This window comes from Ochotona curzoniae, unplaced genomic scaffold (genome assembly GCF_017591425.1).
Source record: "Ochotona curzoniae isolate NIBS_2020 unplaced genomic scaffold, NIBS_Ocur_1.0 scaffold_1852, whole genome shotgun sequence".
NCBI lineage: Eukaryota > Metazoa > Chordata > Mammalia > Lagomorpha > Ochotonidae > Ochotona > Ochotona curzoniae.
In genome coordinates, this window is record NW_024467087.1 from 19193700 (window position 1) to 19211693 (window position 17994).

The 17994-nt window shown below is 35.5% G+C and overlaps 1 protein-coding gene across 3 annotated transcripts in view; it reads left to right on the plus strand.

Annotated features, from left to right (window-relative positions):
• TENM1 (teneurin transmembrane protein 1) overlaps positions 1 to 17994 on the plus strand; it is a 531802-nt gene that overhangs the window by 277742 nt on the left and 236066 nt on the right. For all 3 annotated transcript variants that reach the window (XM_040999695.1, XM_040999696.1, XM_040999697.1), the window contains exons 9-11: positions 4671 to 4772; positions 6309 to 6503; positions 9680 to 9880. In XM_040999695.1, coding sequence (XP_040855629.1) covers positions 4671 to 4772; positions 6309 to 6503; positions 9680 to 9880 — 498 coding nt within the window. The remainder of the gene's footprint in view (positions 1 to 4670; positions 4773 to 6308; positions 6504 to 9679; positions 9881 to 17994) is intronic.

Genomic DNA, 17994 nt, shown 5'->3' on the forward strand with positions numbered 1-17994 from the left:
GTAACTCCTGAAAGACATAATCAGTAAGAAAAGTGACACAAGTTATTTACAGGTATTGCTCATCCTCTCTTAAAGTCATTATGGGTTGCTATAAGAAAAGTTCATATTGTTGTTGCTACTGATGCTTAGATGCTGATTAAGATCTTTTAAATACTCCATTATTTGCTGCTCTCCTAGGACACTTGTCATGCACCTGCTTGCATGTTCTCTGTAGGAATTACCTGTATAATATTACTTCCCAGACTACTATAGCAGAAAAACTTTAGTGGAGAAGGAATGAGCAAGAAAAATCCTTTAAATTCAAGTTCCATTATAAAAGAACAAAAATGCATTTTAAAAAAAGAAGTAAAAACTGGCATCAATACAGTTATTGAGAACAACTGACTCTAGAACCATTAAGCCTTCCAAGTACAGCCTATGAGTACTTAGAGAAGAATATTAAGTGTAATAACTAGAGTCATTCAAAGCTCTTTCATGTAGAAGTTTTCAGTTTGAAAATCATTACAATGGCTCTTTTAGTGTGCCAGGGCCTTTTAAAGCATGTTCCATTTTATACAGTGCCGACACACAAACACTTATTCATTTTCACCCTAGTTAGTTGGAGTCATCTTATTCTTTGTCATTTTTTTTTTTTGGTAAATTCATTCCCCTTGGCCCTTTGTGTGAATAAAGCTGAGCTCTTTAGCAATTGTAGAGTCCTAAGGATAAACAACTCGTAGACACAAAATCATGTCGTGTGAATTTTCCTAAGACATGTGTCTTTCAGAAGAAAGGAAAATATTTTACAGCTGTCAGTTTTCTACACAGTCTCACCATTTTCTCCTTTAGTTAACCTGTTCAGCCATATGTTTACAAAGATCTGTTGACTGTTAATAGATATGCCATCTGTTCTTTATAACAATTATGTTCTATTTTTATTTGCTGCTGCAGACCTTGAGTCAGTAAAAAAAAATGCTACTCCAGCCATAAGATTATAAAAAAAAAATCCTTCCTCTATAGAAATCAGACAATAAAATTACACAGAATTTTCCCTTATAGAAAAAACTTTATTGTATCTACAAGAGACAAAGTATTTGTTTGTTAAATTTAAAAAAAAAAAAAGAAACTTTTTAAGCCAGGACACTGACTGGTCACTCAACACACTGGACAAGCCCAACAGAGTTGTTTTTTGCTTACACAAGCCAGTTGTTTTAATTTTCTGTTGTCTTTGTTAAGGTTACAGTAAAAGCGTTTCTCAAAATTTAAAGCAGCAAAATCTTTTTTCTTTTATTGTATTCAAAGAAAATTCAAATAAAAGTCATGTCATCTTTTTCTAAATTCTTTCCAATTTTTGCATAATTTTGTCTTAGAGTAAAATGAGGCAAATATAGCTTTAAAAAGTGAGGTTGGTAATAATTTGTCCTAAATACTTTTTATTCATCAATTCATGATATTGTTGGTATCAGTTGATTGCACTCGGTTTGCTGCTAACAAGAATTATGACAGAATTAGTAACTAGCATCTATTGAGTGAATAATATAGACCAGTTACTGATTTTATATTAATATGTATTATTTCTAGTAGCATAAGCAGAGTTGTCAGTATCCCCTTATCTTATATAACCTGCACTGTAACCTGATAACATGTACCATACATGGAGTACCACCACGCCCCAAGCATTGTATAAGATGCTTTACACTCAGCTAGCTTGTTTGAATCATTTACAACCCTGATACTGAACCCAAGTATAAAGATATTTACATTGCAAATGAAGAAACTGATGCTTGGAAAGAGTAAATAATTTAGCAAAATCTCACAAACAGCAAAAATTGAGATCTGAGATCCAGTCAGTTTGTTACAAAGACTCTTACATTTTAAACTCATTCAAAGAGATTATTATTCATCTTTTAGTTTTTCTCATAGGGGTCAGGGGGACTTCCAGAGCAAAACTTACCATCACTGAAAATACTAAGAGGCCTACTATTCTAGCAAAAGAATAAGGTTTTAAACATAGAACTTTCAGATTATTATCAGTGGTAATGAACTGTAGTCTGGGAAGTGAATCTGAAGTAAGCTTTAAGAGATAAAAAGCAAAGCTTTCTAGGGGTCACCATAAATAGAAAAGCAGTTCCCTTTGCATCAATAGTGGTTTCTGCTTTTCTGTTCAGCTGTTTTCCTCCTACAGTCCCTAGGCTGTCCCAATTATATCTTTAAGACACCCTGTAAATACAGCAGCTTCCAGAAACCTTCCCTTTTTGCCTTCTTATTTCAGTTATTGGGGTTCTGCTCTGGGTAACAGTTTTGGCTCAGTGATAGTTCTTCTAAGTCAGTGAAATATCTGGCTTCTTTATTCTGATGACAAACTATTGAATAATTTTTTCTAGAATAGTTACTTTTGGACAAGGCTGTGTCCACAAAGTTCTCAACATAATTCTTTGTGAAATGAAATTCAAACCCGTTTTCTTTTGAAAACTTCCTCCATGGCCTCCTGTTGACCATCCAAGATGGGGGAAGTCCAAGTGCATATTTACAAGCTGTCATTACTGGTTGGTAATAGAAATCTAGATAAGTAGAAAGGGGATTATGATTCCAGCTCTGAGTGAAAAAAAAAAACCACTCTGTATGCTTTTTCATAATTACTTGTATACTTATATTTACAAAGACATGGTTTTCTGAAATTAACTAAAATTTTAATGATTTAAAATTATTGACTCTTCCAATTGTTAAATTCCAGCCAGCATAGCTGTAATTCATCAAGTAACACATGTCACTTACTTTTCTAGTTCATTTTCCCACACAATGATCATAGCACAAAACCATCATAAATCTGCAGAAGGTCATTTGGTATAGTCACACAGGTTTAAGAAAGATAATCTCCTCCTATTGATAATAGCCTGACCTTCCAAAGCCACAGGATTCATTGTCAGCTTTCTGAGAATCCCCAAATGAACTAAGTGCCAGTTTTTTTTTTTTCCTTTTGCCTGTATTCTTCCCCAGGCAAAACTTTAACAGCTAGATTACGACTTCTCTACTTAGAATCTGACATTTTTTTTAAAGCTCTGACTCTCAAAGCTTTAAGCATCTGCAGGGTCACCTGAGACATTTGTTAGAACGCGGATTACCAGTCTACCTTCTGCAGAAACAGGTCCAGTGAATGTAGAGTGGAAACCCAGGCTGCCGCATTTTCAATACACCACATACTGCTCATACAAGAGGACACAGGTCACAATTCCAGAAATGTTATTTTTTTCTGCCAATATTATAAATTCACACTCTAGTTGTTCAGTGGAAGATATCAGGGGCAGACCACCTCCTAGACACTTTCTTCCTAGTTGAAAATAGTTTGTCAAAGTGAAAATTGGAAAAGCAAATAGCTCAGACTGAAAAAGGAAAATTTGCTACATAAATGAAAGTGTGAGTTTAATAGATCAGAACAGGAAACTCTTAGGATAGGAGCATTACGTATACAGTATTTACAAAAAGTAGTCATGAAAAGAGGATTTAAAAAAGACACAAATGATATAATGGTATGCTCAGAATTTGGCTATTATACTCAAACGTTTAATTTTATCTTAAATTTTTATTTTTCATGATACAGTTTCTTAGACTCAAAGATTTCCCCTTCCAAACTTCAAATCCCAGGGATTTTCTGCTCCCTAATCCCTCTTCCCCCAACTGTTTCCCCCTCTATTATAACAATAGTATTCTCAGTTGTTCAACAGTCACAAGTCCATCATTCTTCTGTTTGGAATCCATCTTTCATTCAAAAATAGAGATGCATATTGAAATGTGTCTTTAATGTATCTTTAATTCATGTTATACTTGCCTCCATTCTATAATTCCTCTAGATAAATTTATGTGTGTATGTATATATATACATCTATAGAGAGAGAGAGATGTATACTCCTATATATCTGTTGATTTTACATTTTGCATGAAGGCTGTCTTGGAATACTCAAACACAATTTTAAACTGGGAGCAATTTTAATGTCTTTGTGAGAATCTGGCCTGCTTAATACCCTCAGAGCCCTGTTCTTTAAGAATTCATGGAAAAGTTCAGAGAACTGATAAGCGTTTACAATTAAGAAAGCATTTCTCAACAAATACTTAGGTTCTAATGTTCTTTGTGTGGTGGTGAATTTAATATGAACACTTATTTTAAAAGCATTCATTCCATTGTCACTTATTAATGAAAATGAAATACTGATTATCATATTAATGCTGCCAAGACAGTAGATTACATATTCTGAGTTGCTAGAGGAGAAATTTTATTTTCTATGATCTAAATTTGAAAAAAAAAAAAAAGGAGCCATGTCTTCTGGGTTGTATTTTAAGCCTGCTATCTTTTTGAGAATCATCCCCTAATCCTGGTACATTTTTAGCCTTATTATGAATGTCTCTTAAGAATACATTTCATCTAGACCCTTTATGCACTTCACAGATCAGATTCACTTTTAGTTCCAATGTTAAATAGCCCATTCAGCAAATCCAGGGCCCTTTTAATAATTTTGTTCTTAATGTGACATCTTCCAGAAGTGTTTGGCATCTGATTTTGAGCTTTAAGTGTTCTGTAGACAGCAGAAAGGAAAATCACTACAGGCTTAAGAATTACTGCAACATAAAAAAAGTTCTTTAACTTTCTCTACAGCTTCCAGGTTTATTCATTTTTCTTCTTTTGTTTCCGTTAATAGAAATAATGGATGATTGTTCCACCAATTGCAATGGAAATGGAGAATGTATCTCTGGACATTGTCATTGTTTTCCAGGATTCCTTGGACCTGATTGTGCTAGAGGTAACATTGCTATGTGATTCTGATTGGTTTAAGCACATAGGTGTCATTTGAGAACTTGGAATTAGCAGTAATAGTAAGAATATCAATCTTAGCAGTCACAAGGACAGCAGCAGTGACCCCACCACTGCCACCACATGCACTTACTATGACAGGCGCTATTCTAAACTTCATGTTACCTCTTAATCCTCCCTTCCTATAATAGCTCAATTGGGTAAGATCCACTGTTGTCCCAGCTTCATGGGCAGACAGTCTGATAGGATAAGTAACTTATCCAGGGTGCCCTCCCCTCACAGCTGTGAATTCTACCAAAATTGTCTGACCAAACTGCACATTAATGCTTCTATTTTCTTAGCAGAATAATTTGCAATGGACTGACTTTAAAAGAATAGATTAATTCAAAAATGATATCAAAATTAAAGTACCCAGTAGATCAATTGAAATGTAGCCATGATGCTTCTAAGATAATATAGTTGGAGATTAATATATATATATATATACATATATATAAATTACAAAAAAAAGAAATTCTGGGGTTCTGTTGCATAATATGTTGACTATGGATGCTGCACTGTATATATTTTTTATCTAAAATATTGGAAGAAAGGATTTTGCATGTTTTTAACTTTTGAAATTTTGAATGTTTGAAAAGGTTTATGTACTTACTCTGATCTAATTGGACACATTAGATCACACACATTAGATCACACACATTATAGACATGTATGAAAACATCGCCGGTACTCCAGAAGCATGGATAATTTATATATGTGCGCTCAGAAAATTTTAAAGAAAAGTGATTTTTAGAACCAGGCCAAAGCAGTAGCTTATACACACCAATGTATAAGAATAGAAAAATCCCCAAACTGTGACATAATCTAGAAAGTAAAGATGGGAAGAAGTTAAACTTAGTAAGCTTAACTGCCACCTAGATTTTCAAATGGTTCTATTCTAAAAAGCTGTAAGTAAATCACAATATGTTTTCCCATTAAATTATAATTGTAATTTTAGAGATGTTTTGCTCATTTTCCATTTATGCCCAAAGTTTTTCATCTCGTAACATTTTGAGCTCCAATTTCTCACATATTTCATTTCTTTAGACCCAATCCCATCCAACAGGGAATTCTAACGTACTTTCTAGGTTCCCATTGCCAAGACAGACCTTGGATAATAGAGGCTAGAGTAGAAGATTTTTTAAAAATGAGTAAGACAAACTTTGCTTCCTAAAAGTAATATACATTTGTTTGAGGAAGAAAAAAGATCTATCTGAAAACAATAATAATAGTTTAAGAATATGGTGAGAATTTAAAATATTTGAAATAATTTTGTCATATAGAATATATTTATAAAATATCTTGACTCCACCCCCATAGAATATAATTCTATGTTTATAATCATCAGTGTGTGTCTATGTAATCAAGGGGAGGAGAGAAACAGTATGATGTTTGCCTGAAATATTATGCAAGAATCAATAGGGAATTGCTCTTTGGCAACTTGAAAGCATTGTGAAAACATACAAGTTCATTTGCTAATCTTCAGATTCATGCCCTGTGCTGTGTGGTGGGAATGGAGAATACGAGAAAGGACACTGCGTCTGCCGGAATGGCTGGAAGGGGCCAGAGTGTGATGTTCCAGAAGAACAATGCATTGACCCAACATGCTTTGGCCATGGCACCTGCATCATGGGAGTCTGCATCTGTGTACCAGGATACAAAGGAGAAATCTGTGAGGAAGGTCAGAGCCCCATTTTGATCTATTGCTTCAGGCTTTTCTCTCACTGAAATGGCCAAGGTGTTATTCTGTGCTTCGACTAAAGCAGCAGCATAGCTTTGTAAGCAATAAATGCTCAACATGTTCTTACTACATAGAACAAAGGGCAGAGATCAGGGAACTTGTGCCTCTTGTGACAGTTACTGTGACAGCATTATGCGTGAGGCTATATCTGTTGCATTCACAGAGCTGTAATGAAAAGTGCTCTTGTTTCCCTCATTTCTAACCCCATTTTATAACTTGAAAATTTCCATATTGACAATTTTAGGTATTCATTTGTAGGCCTTCATTATTACAGGACACATTATGCTACATCTCACTTTAAAGCTCATAATAAAATATATGCACATTTGGAGCCATTTCACAAAAGTTTTCTTTGGGGGAGATTTATAATTACAATTATTATTATTGCTTTATATTCTTTATTTTAACATGCCTTATGCTGAAACTTGACCTCTATGCCTAAGGAAGCAGGCGTACCAGTAATGAGTTTCAAAACAGTGCCTTTATATAAAATTTACCCCAAAGGAGTCTTCAACACTTTTTTTCATGGAAATAGCAATAGTTTCATCATTTAAAGAGACACATGGAAGAATAAGTTTACTAATAATCACTTCTTTTTCATGCCACATTCCTCAAACAAGACTGATTTCAGAAATAATATTAAACCATTACCGTGGGAGCTGGTCTCATTACAACTGTTGTTCAGGAAAGAGGCTGCTGAAAATGCACTATAATTGCTTTTTAAAGATGGCTCATTAAGACTATTACACAGCATTTTAAAGGGTTTAATCTCATTCCACTCCATGGACAAGGAAGACTTCAGCTCTCCATCTCCCATTAGCCAGAGTAGAATTTGGGTGTGAAGATTACATCTGCCCCAATGAATGACATTAGGCGGAGAGGAGATACCAAGTTGCTGAATTACTTTTGAAAATTCGTTTTATGATAATCCAAATGTGATTATAACATTTGGGTTGTAAACTCAGATGCTCTACAGACACGCAAACAGCCAAAAATGATGTCTGTCACAGCATCTACCGCATGTCACTAAATTTAGACCCTTCTAAATTAACTTTTGTAAACAGATGACAAAAGACTCAGCTCATGCTTGCCTTTTCTCAAGGCACTAAGAAAATTACAGAATAACCAAGGAAGGCTAGTCAACATATTTAGTGAAACAAACTTTTTAAGATTCGATAGAAAAAGATAAGACTTTACAGACGATGAAGCTATAGGCTGAGATGTAGTCCAGGAGGTTTTATTTGACTCACTCAGTGATATCATTTTTTCTTTGTTCTTGCTTAATGTCACATTTGACAAAATTTAAAGAGAGATGTGTAACATATATATATATATATATATATATTTTAAATCCCTGTTTCCTACTCTTCCTGGAACACTGGAAAATCCGATGACATTGGACCCACAGTACTAGATGGTAACAATCAACTGGAGTTATTATCATCATGCCTCTTGAAACAGAACACTTACTTTTCATTTGCTCCAAACTTACATCCAACACATGGTTTTCATTTGTCCCTGTTGCCATCTAACCTGTACCTCAAATTTAAGTATGTCTTAGATGATTTAAATGACACACAAATGCTTTGAAGTAGATCTCTTTTTTTTTCAAAAGCAAATGCATGTATGTAAGCATGTATTTGAAGTGCAGAGTGAGAGAAAGAAACAGACAGATCTTCTATTACTAGTTTGCTCCCTGGATTGCTACAATAGCTGAGTGTGGACCAAGAAAAGCGAGGAACCTGGAATCTCAACCTCGTTTCCCACATGGGTGGCAGGGACACAAGTACTGAAACCATGATCCACTGCCTTCCCAGGCACATTAGCAAGGACCTGGATCAGAGTAGCTGGATTTTCATGCAGCACTTTAAATATGGGATGTAGGTATCCCAATTAGCCACTTCACCCACTAAACCACCAAACCTGCCTTTAAGTAGGAACTCTTAATAAATAAGCTATTTTATATTTAATAATAACTTGTTTAGTAAGTTTATGGTATAACAAAGTGACACCCTTCTAATAAATTCTATGCTTTGGACTTTCCATTTCCCTCCAAATGATAAACCAAATTAGATGTACTTTCTGGTGTTTATTTGTTAATTAGTTCATGTAGTAGGATATTTTGCTAATGAACCTGAGATCTTGGGTTAATTATAATGGCAGTAATACTAATTATAATAGTGCTTAGATAGACTGACTCTGTTCCATGGCCACAAGCCACACCCTAAATGAAGACAAAGCTTGCAAATAAAGGTATGTTTTGTCCATCTAAACAGTTGCTCAAAGTGATTTGAAGTACACATCTTCATAGTAAAACTTATTTTAGCCTCTTGTTATTTGTAAAGGAAGATGAAAAATTAGGAACTGAATCTTCCCATTTCCCATAAAATGGTTACTCAGTTGTAAGTATAAAACAGTTTTCCCCAGGGAAAGTATAGAAGCCTCCTTCTGAAATAGTTTATATATTTATCAGAATGTATACCATAATTTCCGGTCTTAGAGATACAGGGAATTGGGTCTGTAATATTCTAAGACATTGAAAACTGTGTCACAGTTTCCTGATAGAAGTTACAAAGAAAAGAATTTTTAAATGAGGTTTAAAATGTAACATGAAAAGTGTACTGAAAAGTACTTCTAAGGAATAAGTGAGAAATTATAATACATTGGTGTAATTTTTATTATTTCATGGAACAGCAATCACTTTACTCAAAACCTCTAATAATCCAAACTGTAAAAAATTGTATAAACTCCTGTAGTCACACCAAGTAAAATTGTTTCTCATAACTATGATTCCTATCCTATTACAGAAAGTATAAGAAATTATTTACCAATGACTCTGCAAATGAAAAAAAAATCCTTTTAAGGTCTACAGTAATCTGCTTATCTTTTTATGTGGGGGCACAGCAATAGTGTTTATGTTTTCCACAGCTTATATGTGGTGTCTACTAAATTTTATGATTTGAACACTGTGTTTATATGAGTCACTTTATTATCCATGAAAGCGCTATTGATGACACAATACTCAGAAGTCAATTGGGTCTCAGTTTTATTAGTTGAAAGTTTACTTTTCATACTTGTTCCCTATTAACCACCCCCTTATGTTTTGAGGCTTACAGAGGACTGCTTGGACCCGATGTGTTCCAGCCATGGCATCTGTGTGAAAGGAGAATGTCATTGCTCTACTGGCTGGGGCGGAGTCAACTGTGAAACTCCACTGCCTGTATGTCAAGAGCAGTGCTCAGGACATGGGACTTTTCTTCTGGATGCCGGAGTTTGCAGCTGTGATCCCAAGTGGACAGGATCAGACTGCTCAACAGGTACCCACGAGTCATTTCCCTCTTCTCCTTCCACGACTTCCAAGTTCTAACCATTTCTTTCCTTGAAGTGATTCTTAAAGAGTGATGAGAGATGCCTTTGTGGGTCATAAGGATCTTCCAGGTGGATCCTAACTTCCTATTTTACTGCATTTTCTCTTATGGCATGCTGTTTTCCATTTTTTTTTTTTTTTCTGTGCTTAACATTCTGTCTTCATTCTCTAGTCTGTAATCATTTCATACATTTCTAAATCTCCTATGAGCTCTAAGTTGATTCTTTTTTTTTTTTTAGATTTTTTTTTAAAGATTTATTTTTATTTTTTTATTGGAAAGGCGGATATACAGAGAGGAGAGACAGAGAGGAAGATCTTCCGTCCAATGATTCACTCCCCAAGTGAGCGCAACGGCAGATCCTATGCCAATCCGAATCCAGGAGCCTCTTCCGGGTCTCCCACATGGGTGCAGGGTCCCAAAGCTTTGGGCTGTCCTCGACTGCTTTCCCAGGCCACAGGCAGGGAGCTGGATGGGAAGCAGGACGGCCCGGATAGAACCGGCGCCCATATGGGATCCCGGGCATACAAGGCGAGGACCTTAACCACTGCGCCACCGTGCCGGGCCCTAAGTTGATTATTTACAATCTGTGTTTACCCCAAGCTTGAATATCAGACCTTTGTAAACATCTGCTTAGTGATTCTATTGGCTATCCCATTTCTCAAAAACACAGTTTAGCCCAGGATTTCTACTCCATTTTATCAATGCCATATGACTACTCAATTACTATTCCTACATTTTTCTCTTTCCTACTGCCCACCTCAATATATTCCATAATTTTCCGATGCCTGCAGATAAAATATGCTAGCCTGTTAACAAAATCACACCTCAGATTTTTCCATTTACCTGCCTGCAGCCTATCTTCTACATTTGCATTCTGCACAAATCCTTCCTTCTTCCAAAATAGTCTGTGTGCTCTCCTTATCCCAGTGCATCAGATTTTCACACTTTTGCCCATGCCTTTTCTTCAACATTGAATGCTATTACCTTTGCGTCTAGGAAAACCCAGTTCTCCTACCAAGGATAACTATAATTTTTACCCATCTCATGAAAGCTTTTCTTATCATATCAATTGGAGTACCTTCAAATGATATCTCTGGTAAACACTGCTGCAGAAAACAGAAAGAAAGATAACAGGTATCTCTATACAAGTCATGTATTTTTTTCCCACCATAATTATGAGCCACAAAATAAAGGGCAAATGTTTATCCATTTTTTCATTAACCTAAACCATGTACTCATTAAATAGATAGAATTAATAAGTGGTAATTCCTACAATACCTCTGCCTGTGAATTTTGGTGAAGATATAAAATAGAAGGCAACAGAAAGGATCAGTGTGTTGAGGGACTCTGTGTACCACTGAGTTAATATATGAACTGAAAAGTCTGTGATCCTACGTTGTGAACAGGAAGATTCATCTGCTAAGAGAATTCTAATAACTGAAATTTGGTTGCCTCACGTACAGATAAGTGGGAGAGAGGATAGCATTTGACAGCTTCAGAAAATGATCAAGGTGTTAAGAAATCTAATAATAACTGTTTTGCAAATCTTTAAAAACATTTATTTATATAACAAATGTTTGTGTGCCTTCTGTGTACTTGGCATGGTGCTCGGTATAAGATGGATGTGGTCCCTGTGCAAATGGATCTTATAGTATAATAGGGAAGACACCCTGAACAAGCTACAAAGAGCTAATTAAAGGAAAGGTGTGAAGTATTATGGGATTGTATAATCATATCTAACCTATTAATTTGAGGGGTTTTTAAAAGATTTATTTTTATTGGAAAGGCAGACCTGTGGAGTGAGAAGAGACAGAAAGATCTATCTGCTGGTTCACTGAACTGGTGGCCCCAATGGCTGGAGCATAGGCAATCCAAAGCCAGGAGCCAAGAGCTTCTTCAGGGTCTTCCACAAAGGGGAAAAGGCCCATGGCTTTTTGGGCAATCCTCTACTGCTTTCCTAGGCCACAGGCAGGGAGTAGGTTGAGACATGAACCAGTGCCAGTATGGGATCCTGGCATTTGCAAGGCAAGGATTTAGCAACTGAGCCATCATATCAGGCCCCTGACTATTAATTTGTTTAGTAAATTTTTTAGATACCTTTCTTCCTTCCTATGTCAGATATGACATCATGGCCTTGAGCTTCAGAAATTTTAGGTATTGTTCAGATTGTTATTGTTACAGAAAACATAACAATGAGCACATATTAGTCATTATTATAAATACTATACATATTCACTTAATCCTCATGACAATTCAATGAAATTGGTGTGATAATTATGCCCACTTTACATGAGGAAACTGAGACACAAAGAGGGGGAATAACTTGTCCTTAGTCATCCATCCAAATGCCAGAGTCAGAATTACTACTGGCTTTATAGTCGATCAGTTTAACCACTGTAATGTACTGTCCTCAAGTAGCCCATCAGTTAAGTCACCATGTGTAAATATATGATACTGTTAGACCATGTTCAGGTTCATGTGCCACAGAGGAAACAGTGTGTTAAGTGTTCCAGAAGAGACCTTAAATTCCAGGAGGGCTTTGTATCAGTCATGATACGTAGATTAACATTGGAAATGTTCTTGTGTGTTTGTCAGTTGAAAACAATAGAGAAAATTCTACACAGAAGGGTATTTTAAACAAAGATACATAGATATGAATTTAAATGACACATTTGGGAGTTTGCAAGCCAACGGGTAGGTTGTAACCTGGAAGGGCAGAATGATCTAAAATTGGTGAGATCATCAAGGCCAGAGTATAGGGAAAATTATTCATATACCATGCTAAAGATTTTACTTTTTCATGACACGATAGGAAAACACTGAATAATTTGAAACAACCTATACTATACTGAAGACATTCCATTGTCACTATTTCCTATTGTTTGGAAAGGCATGCTATAGGGAACTAAATAGGGGGGGATGTCAAAAATTTCCTAGAATTGGGATTAAAATATGAGCTTATATTGTGGGAAATATTTTTAAGTGCATGCATATGAGGTGTTTAAAAAAGCTCATAGAAAATGTGTATTAAGAAAAAAGCTATACATAGATTTTAGAATTATTTTATACCAAAATAAATGTACCTTTATTTCCTTTTCCCTATGAACATTTTTATGTACCCTCATATAAAATTCAGTAGGATTATTGGATTAGCCCAGGAGCATGATTTTGGAGAGGGCCTAAACTGAAACTGTAGTTATATACTGGTGAGGTGGAGACAACACAGAGGAATTACAGTGTAGATGAGATGGGCCGGGGGTGGAGCAGATCAGGGATAACTGTTTCGAACATCTGAGTAAAGACGGTGCTACCAGTTGAAGGAGCAACACCACAGGCAGCAAAGCAGCTTTGTAGCAGGAGGGACGTACAGGGCGAGCTCAGTTGTGGATGTATGTGTTAAATGCATCTGTGGCAGATCCAGTTAGCCATGTCCCACAAGGGCTTGGTAGGTAAGAATGCAACTTGTCAAAGAATTCTGAGGTGCAATCCAATAATATGGTGCACAGTTCAGAGCATAGGAATGTACCTTAATTTTCAGAGTGTGTATAAAATGAAAGAATGCCAACATTTAATGTCTTTACTATGATAAGGTTCGCTGAGTCAAAAACGTGGCTCTTTATACATAATTGAGTAGTAAACAGTGATGACTATAGTGATATCACATCATATGTTTGTTCCCTTAGACCATTCACTTCTGTGTCATTCCCGACGCCTTAGAAAGGCATAAAATTTCTAGTAATAGACCATTCATTCACTGATTGCCTAAATTCAAGCATTTGTATTTCCAAAGCATGGATATTAAGATCAACGTACTGAGAATTTCTATTTCCTTGACAATTGCTGCTCCCTATCACACAGACACCAGTCCTGTCAGCAAAGAAACCCACACAAAGGAAAAAGGCTCATATAAGCATGCCCGAAAGGGCCCCTTCCTTTCTTTTCCAGATCAGTCTTTAAATTCCACCTTATACTTCCTTTACCCCCAACAACCCTTAACCCTAAAACAAATCAAAGGAAAATAAAAGCACCATAGACTTTTAAATCTTAAAGGTAATCAAGTGTCTACAAATATGGTGGTCTCCAGTATGCCTGCTTCAACATCCTAAAGGATTTAAGGCACTGAAGCACTGAAAGGTTAAGTAGTTCTCTGCCCAGTGGAAGAACTATTACACAGATCTAACATCCTGAATTAATTTATTCAGTCACCAAACATTTACTGAGCACCTATTATGTCTCCATCAGCCAAGCAGCCATAATATATAAATAATGATGAAGCATGTTTTCTATACTTGGGGAAAAAATATGAACAAAGATGTAAAATACCTTGCTCTAAGTACAAAAAAAGGAGATAGACAATGTGCAAGAACATTTAAAGCTCTAAATATCTAGGACATGGTCACAAAATACTTTGTACATCATGAGGGCTCCTGTATGTCACGTCCAACATTTTAAACATTTTAAACATTTTAAACTTGATCCTGTCTTCCTGAGTAAGAGTGGTTTTCTACTTACTTTTTGAATTCGTGTTTTAGTGGAAGGTTAAGCTTGTGATTATAAGGCAAATTGAAATATGTCATTACAGAAACTAAAAGCAGGAGGGAAGGTAGGAATATCTTTATAATTTCACATATAGTACTTAAGACTACATATGGAAGACATGAAATTTGTTCCCCTTTATAAATTAAATTCTTTTTTAAAAGAATCACTAATTAAATACTTTGAGGGATAGATATCCTCTTTGGAAAGTATAATAAAAATTACAACAATTTGATAAATAGGAATATGGATACAGATAGAAAGGAGATGATAGTAGGGACAAAAGTTAGTAAATATGACATTGACATGTGGATATAAGTGGAGGCAGGAATTCTCACTGATTTCCACATGGAGAGACTGGATGAAAGGTTATACCACTAACTGAGATATGAAATATTCATCTCTTAAACTTTTACTGAATACCTTACATTGGTGCATCACATATGCTAGACTCTTGGAATTAGTACACAAAATAAGGATTCCTGCAGTAGAGCTTACAAGTGGTCTGGCATGGGTAACAATGACCAAAAACTATACAAGTGGTTAAAATAAGGTGAAACTAAAAACTAGAAAAGCTAAATGACTGATCCAAGGTCATGGAGCTGGACAGTTGCAGCTAGAAACCATGTCTGATAATTTTTTTGCTATCTCTAGAATTCTTCGCAAACTCTTTTCCACTCTTCCCCTACCAAAGGAAGAAAGAAAAGTTAGACAAGGAGAGGAGACTCAAGTAAATAGATGAGCTTACTGAAAAGGAGACAAAGCCATCCAATACCAAGTGTATGAAATAACACGTTTTTTCCAAAGATCCTAGAATGTCCCAAAATGGACATTCATCCATTCTGGATTTACTGAAAGCATCACAGAAGTGAAGGGGTAGATAGATATGATCCCAAATTCAGCAGCCTCTTGGGCAAAGGACTTTTTAATAAAACTACCAAATTGAAAAATAGGGGAAGGGAATGCCTTCCCAATTTCCCGGGTCATGGTGGAAATAGTCCTCCTGTGATTTTTAAGCTCCATAAAAGTTGTTCCCACAGAGCATTTTTAACCATCAAGATGATCTCACCATGCAGACTTTTAATTGAGTGTGCTCAGTACAGAAAGCAATTTAACATCTGATTCTTATAATGGATCATGTCATTTCTAAGGTGGATATTCTCTTTGCCATTGATCATTTTCGTCCTCTAAGCACATGAAGCTTAGCTGTTCATTTCTAATACCAAGGTGACAGCAATGAATGGTTTACTGATAATTTTCATTCAATCTTTGAGGGTGCATTGAGTATTGTTAGTGCACTTGAACTGACACTTGACATGAATTTCTTTAACCTGATGGTCTTATGTTATTTCAGAAAGGTCAACTCATAGGTCTTTAAAAATATCTCCAGAGTAATCCAATAGAACATGTTGCATCATGGTTTAGATTTGGATGCATCATGGGTAAAACATGCCCCAATAAAACACAGCTCTTTGCTGTTAAATCTCAGTAATACATCTAGCCTATTCTTAGGGTATATTGGTCCTAACCTCTGAGATAAGCATTGGAAAATGTGCCTATAGAAAAACGTGTAACCACACATCTATATCTGGCTTCTTCTGTTCTTCTTAGTCTTTAAAGGGGGTGAAGGATGCAGAAGAGTAGAGTTTAGAACTTTGTACTCCTCTTTTCCTCTGAGCCCCTTCCTATATCACCATTCTCAAATAACTCACAGCAGACTTTATAGGAGAAACATGTTTAGACCGAGAGGCCAACCCTTTCCCTTTCTCTAGTAGAATACCCTCCTATTATCCTGTGTCTCAGAAGCAGATTAATCAGGTAAGGAAATATGTAGCATTGATAATGAGATATTTCTGAATTTACTGTTCGCTTCAGATGCAACAGAAAGCATAGATGATACCCCATCCAAAGAGTTAGTTCCTGAATGCGTTGGAGGCTTTGTTGTAAAGATGTTCATTTTTATGCTCTCTCTTCTATCATTCAGAGAGATAGCATTGTATGTGCATCTGTGTATGCACAGCACAATGACCTTGAGTAACTCAATTTCTTTGTGTCTTGGCTGTCTTGTTTTCTGAAATGGTAAATTAGCCAAATGGACCTTGTGGTCCCTTCCAATGCTGAAATCTCTTTTTCTTGATCCTGTGTAGAGGAATATTGACATGGATTATCACTGGTCTTATGGATTCAGTTCATAAACTCTCTTAACTTCATATTGTTTATGGTGAGAAAACATTAATAGCAAATAGTTTATTGGCATTAGAAGGGCATTTAGACTTCGATATATTCACCACATTGCTTAAAGATTTACCTGCATATGTGGAGATACACATAGACACAAACATAAATGTGTATCTTCATTATAACAGTCTCATTATATTTTAAAGTGCTCCCTAATGGATGGTGATATGCATCTACTAATAAAACAGATAATTAGAGGAGGAAGTTGTAAGAGGCTCATATAATTATTGTTGCTAGGGAAACTTTCCTTGATTATACAAGTACCATATGCTTTAAAAACATCATTAGTTTCCCATTTATTCAAAGTGCCAATAATCAAAAATTTTTATCTGACTTTGGCACATATAATGCATAATTTCCTGCAATTTCTAGGAATTGATTTAGCCTCTTAAATGATTCATTTATACACAATCTTTTTTGCATCACATATTACAATTACAATAGAATCATACATGCCATTTGACAAAGAACCTTTGTTTAAAATATAATGCAAATGCTATGTAATGACCATGGAATCATTCAGTATTCCACTGAAGGGAAAACTCCAATCACATGTAAGGTAACTTGAATTTAGTATCTTCAATTGAAGAGATAATTAATGTAATCACCTTAGAAACCTGGAATTGCAGTTACTATTCCCTATGCAGATCTGGACACACATGAACTTGTATTTCTTAGGATGCGTAGCTAAGTCATTAGAAGAAAGCTTTCTATCAGCAATAAGGTCAACATACCGTAAATCCATAAATTTCCTGGACTTAAAGCTCTAATATACACAATAGGTCACTGCAACTTGATGGTGTTCATAGTTCTTTTTCATGTAAAAAGACAAAATCCTCATGAATAGCTTGTATGTAGGCCTAAATATCTTTAATTTAACATTCAAACTGCAGCAACTGATGCTCAAGCTTTAAGGTAAATCTTATACACTTAGAAAAATATAAAAGAAAAACTTGAATATGACTCAGATTTGATTTCAATAAAACAAATCTTTGTTGGAAGCATGGTAGCTATATATCATTAATAGTGCAGTACAGTAAAAACATTAACTCTGGGTTATTAAAATATTTAGAGTTCATTGGTGTCACTGGAAATAAAACCCATAAGCAAGCTGAAGACAATTCCAAGCTAAATTATATGTATAAGACTGAATCCACAAAAATATCTTTGGGAGGTAGATATGAAATGGAAAAGAAATCACACTATTATAATGATTTCCTAGCAACACATCCTACTCAGGCATGGTTTGTCACCCCCAAGCCTTTTTTTTTATTTTTTGGCTCAAGTGA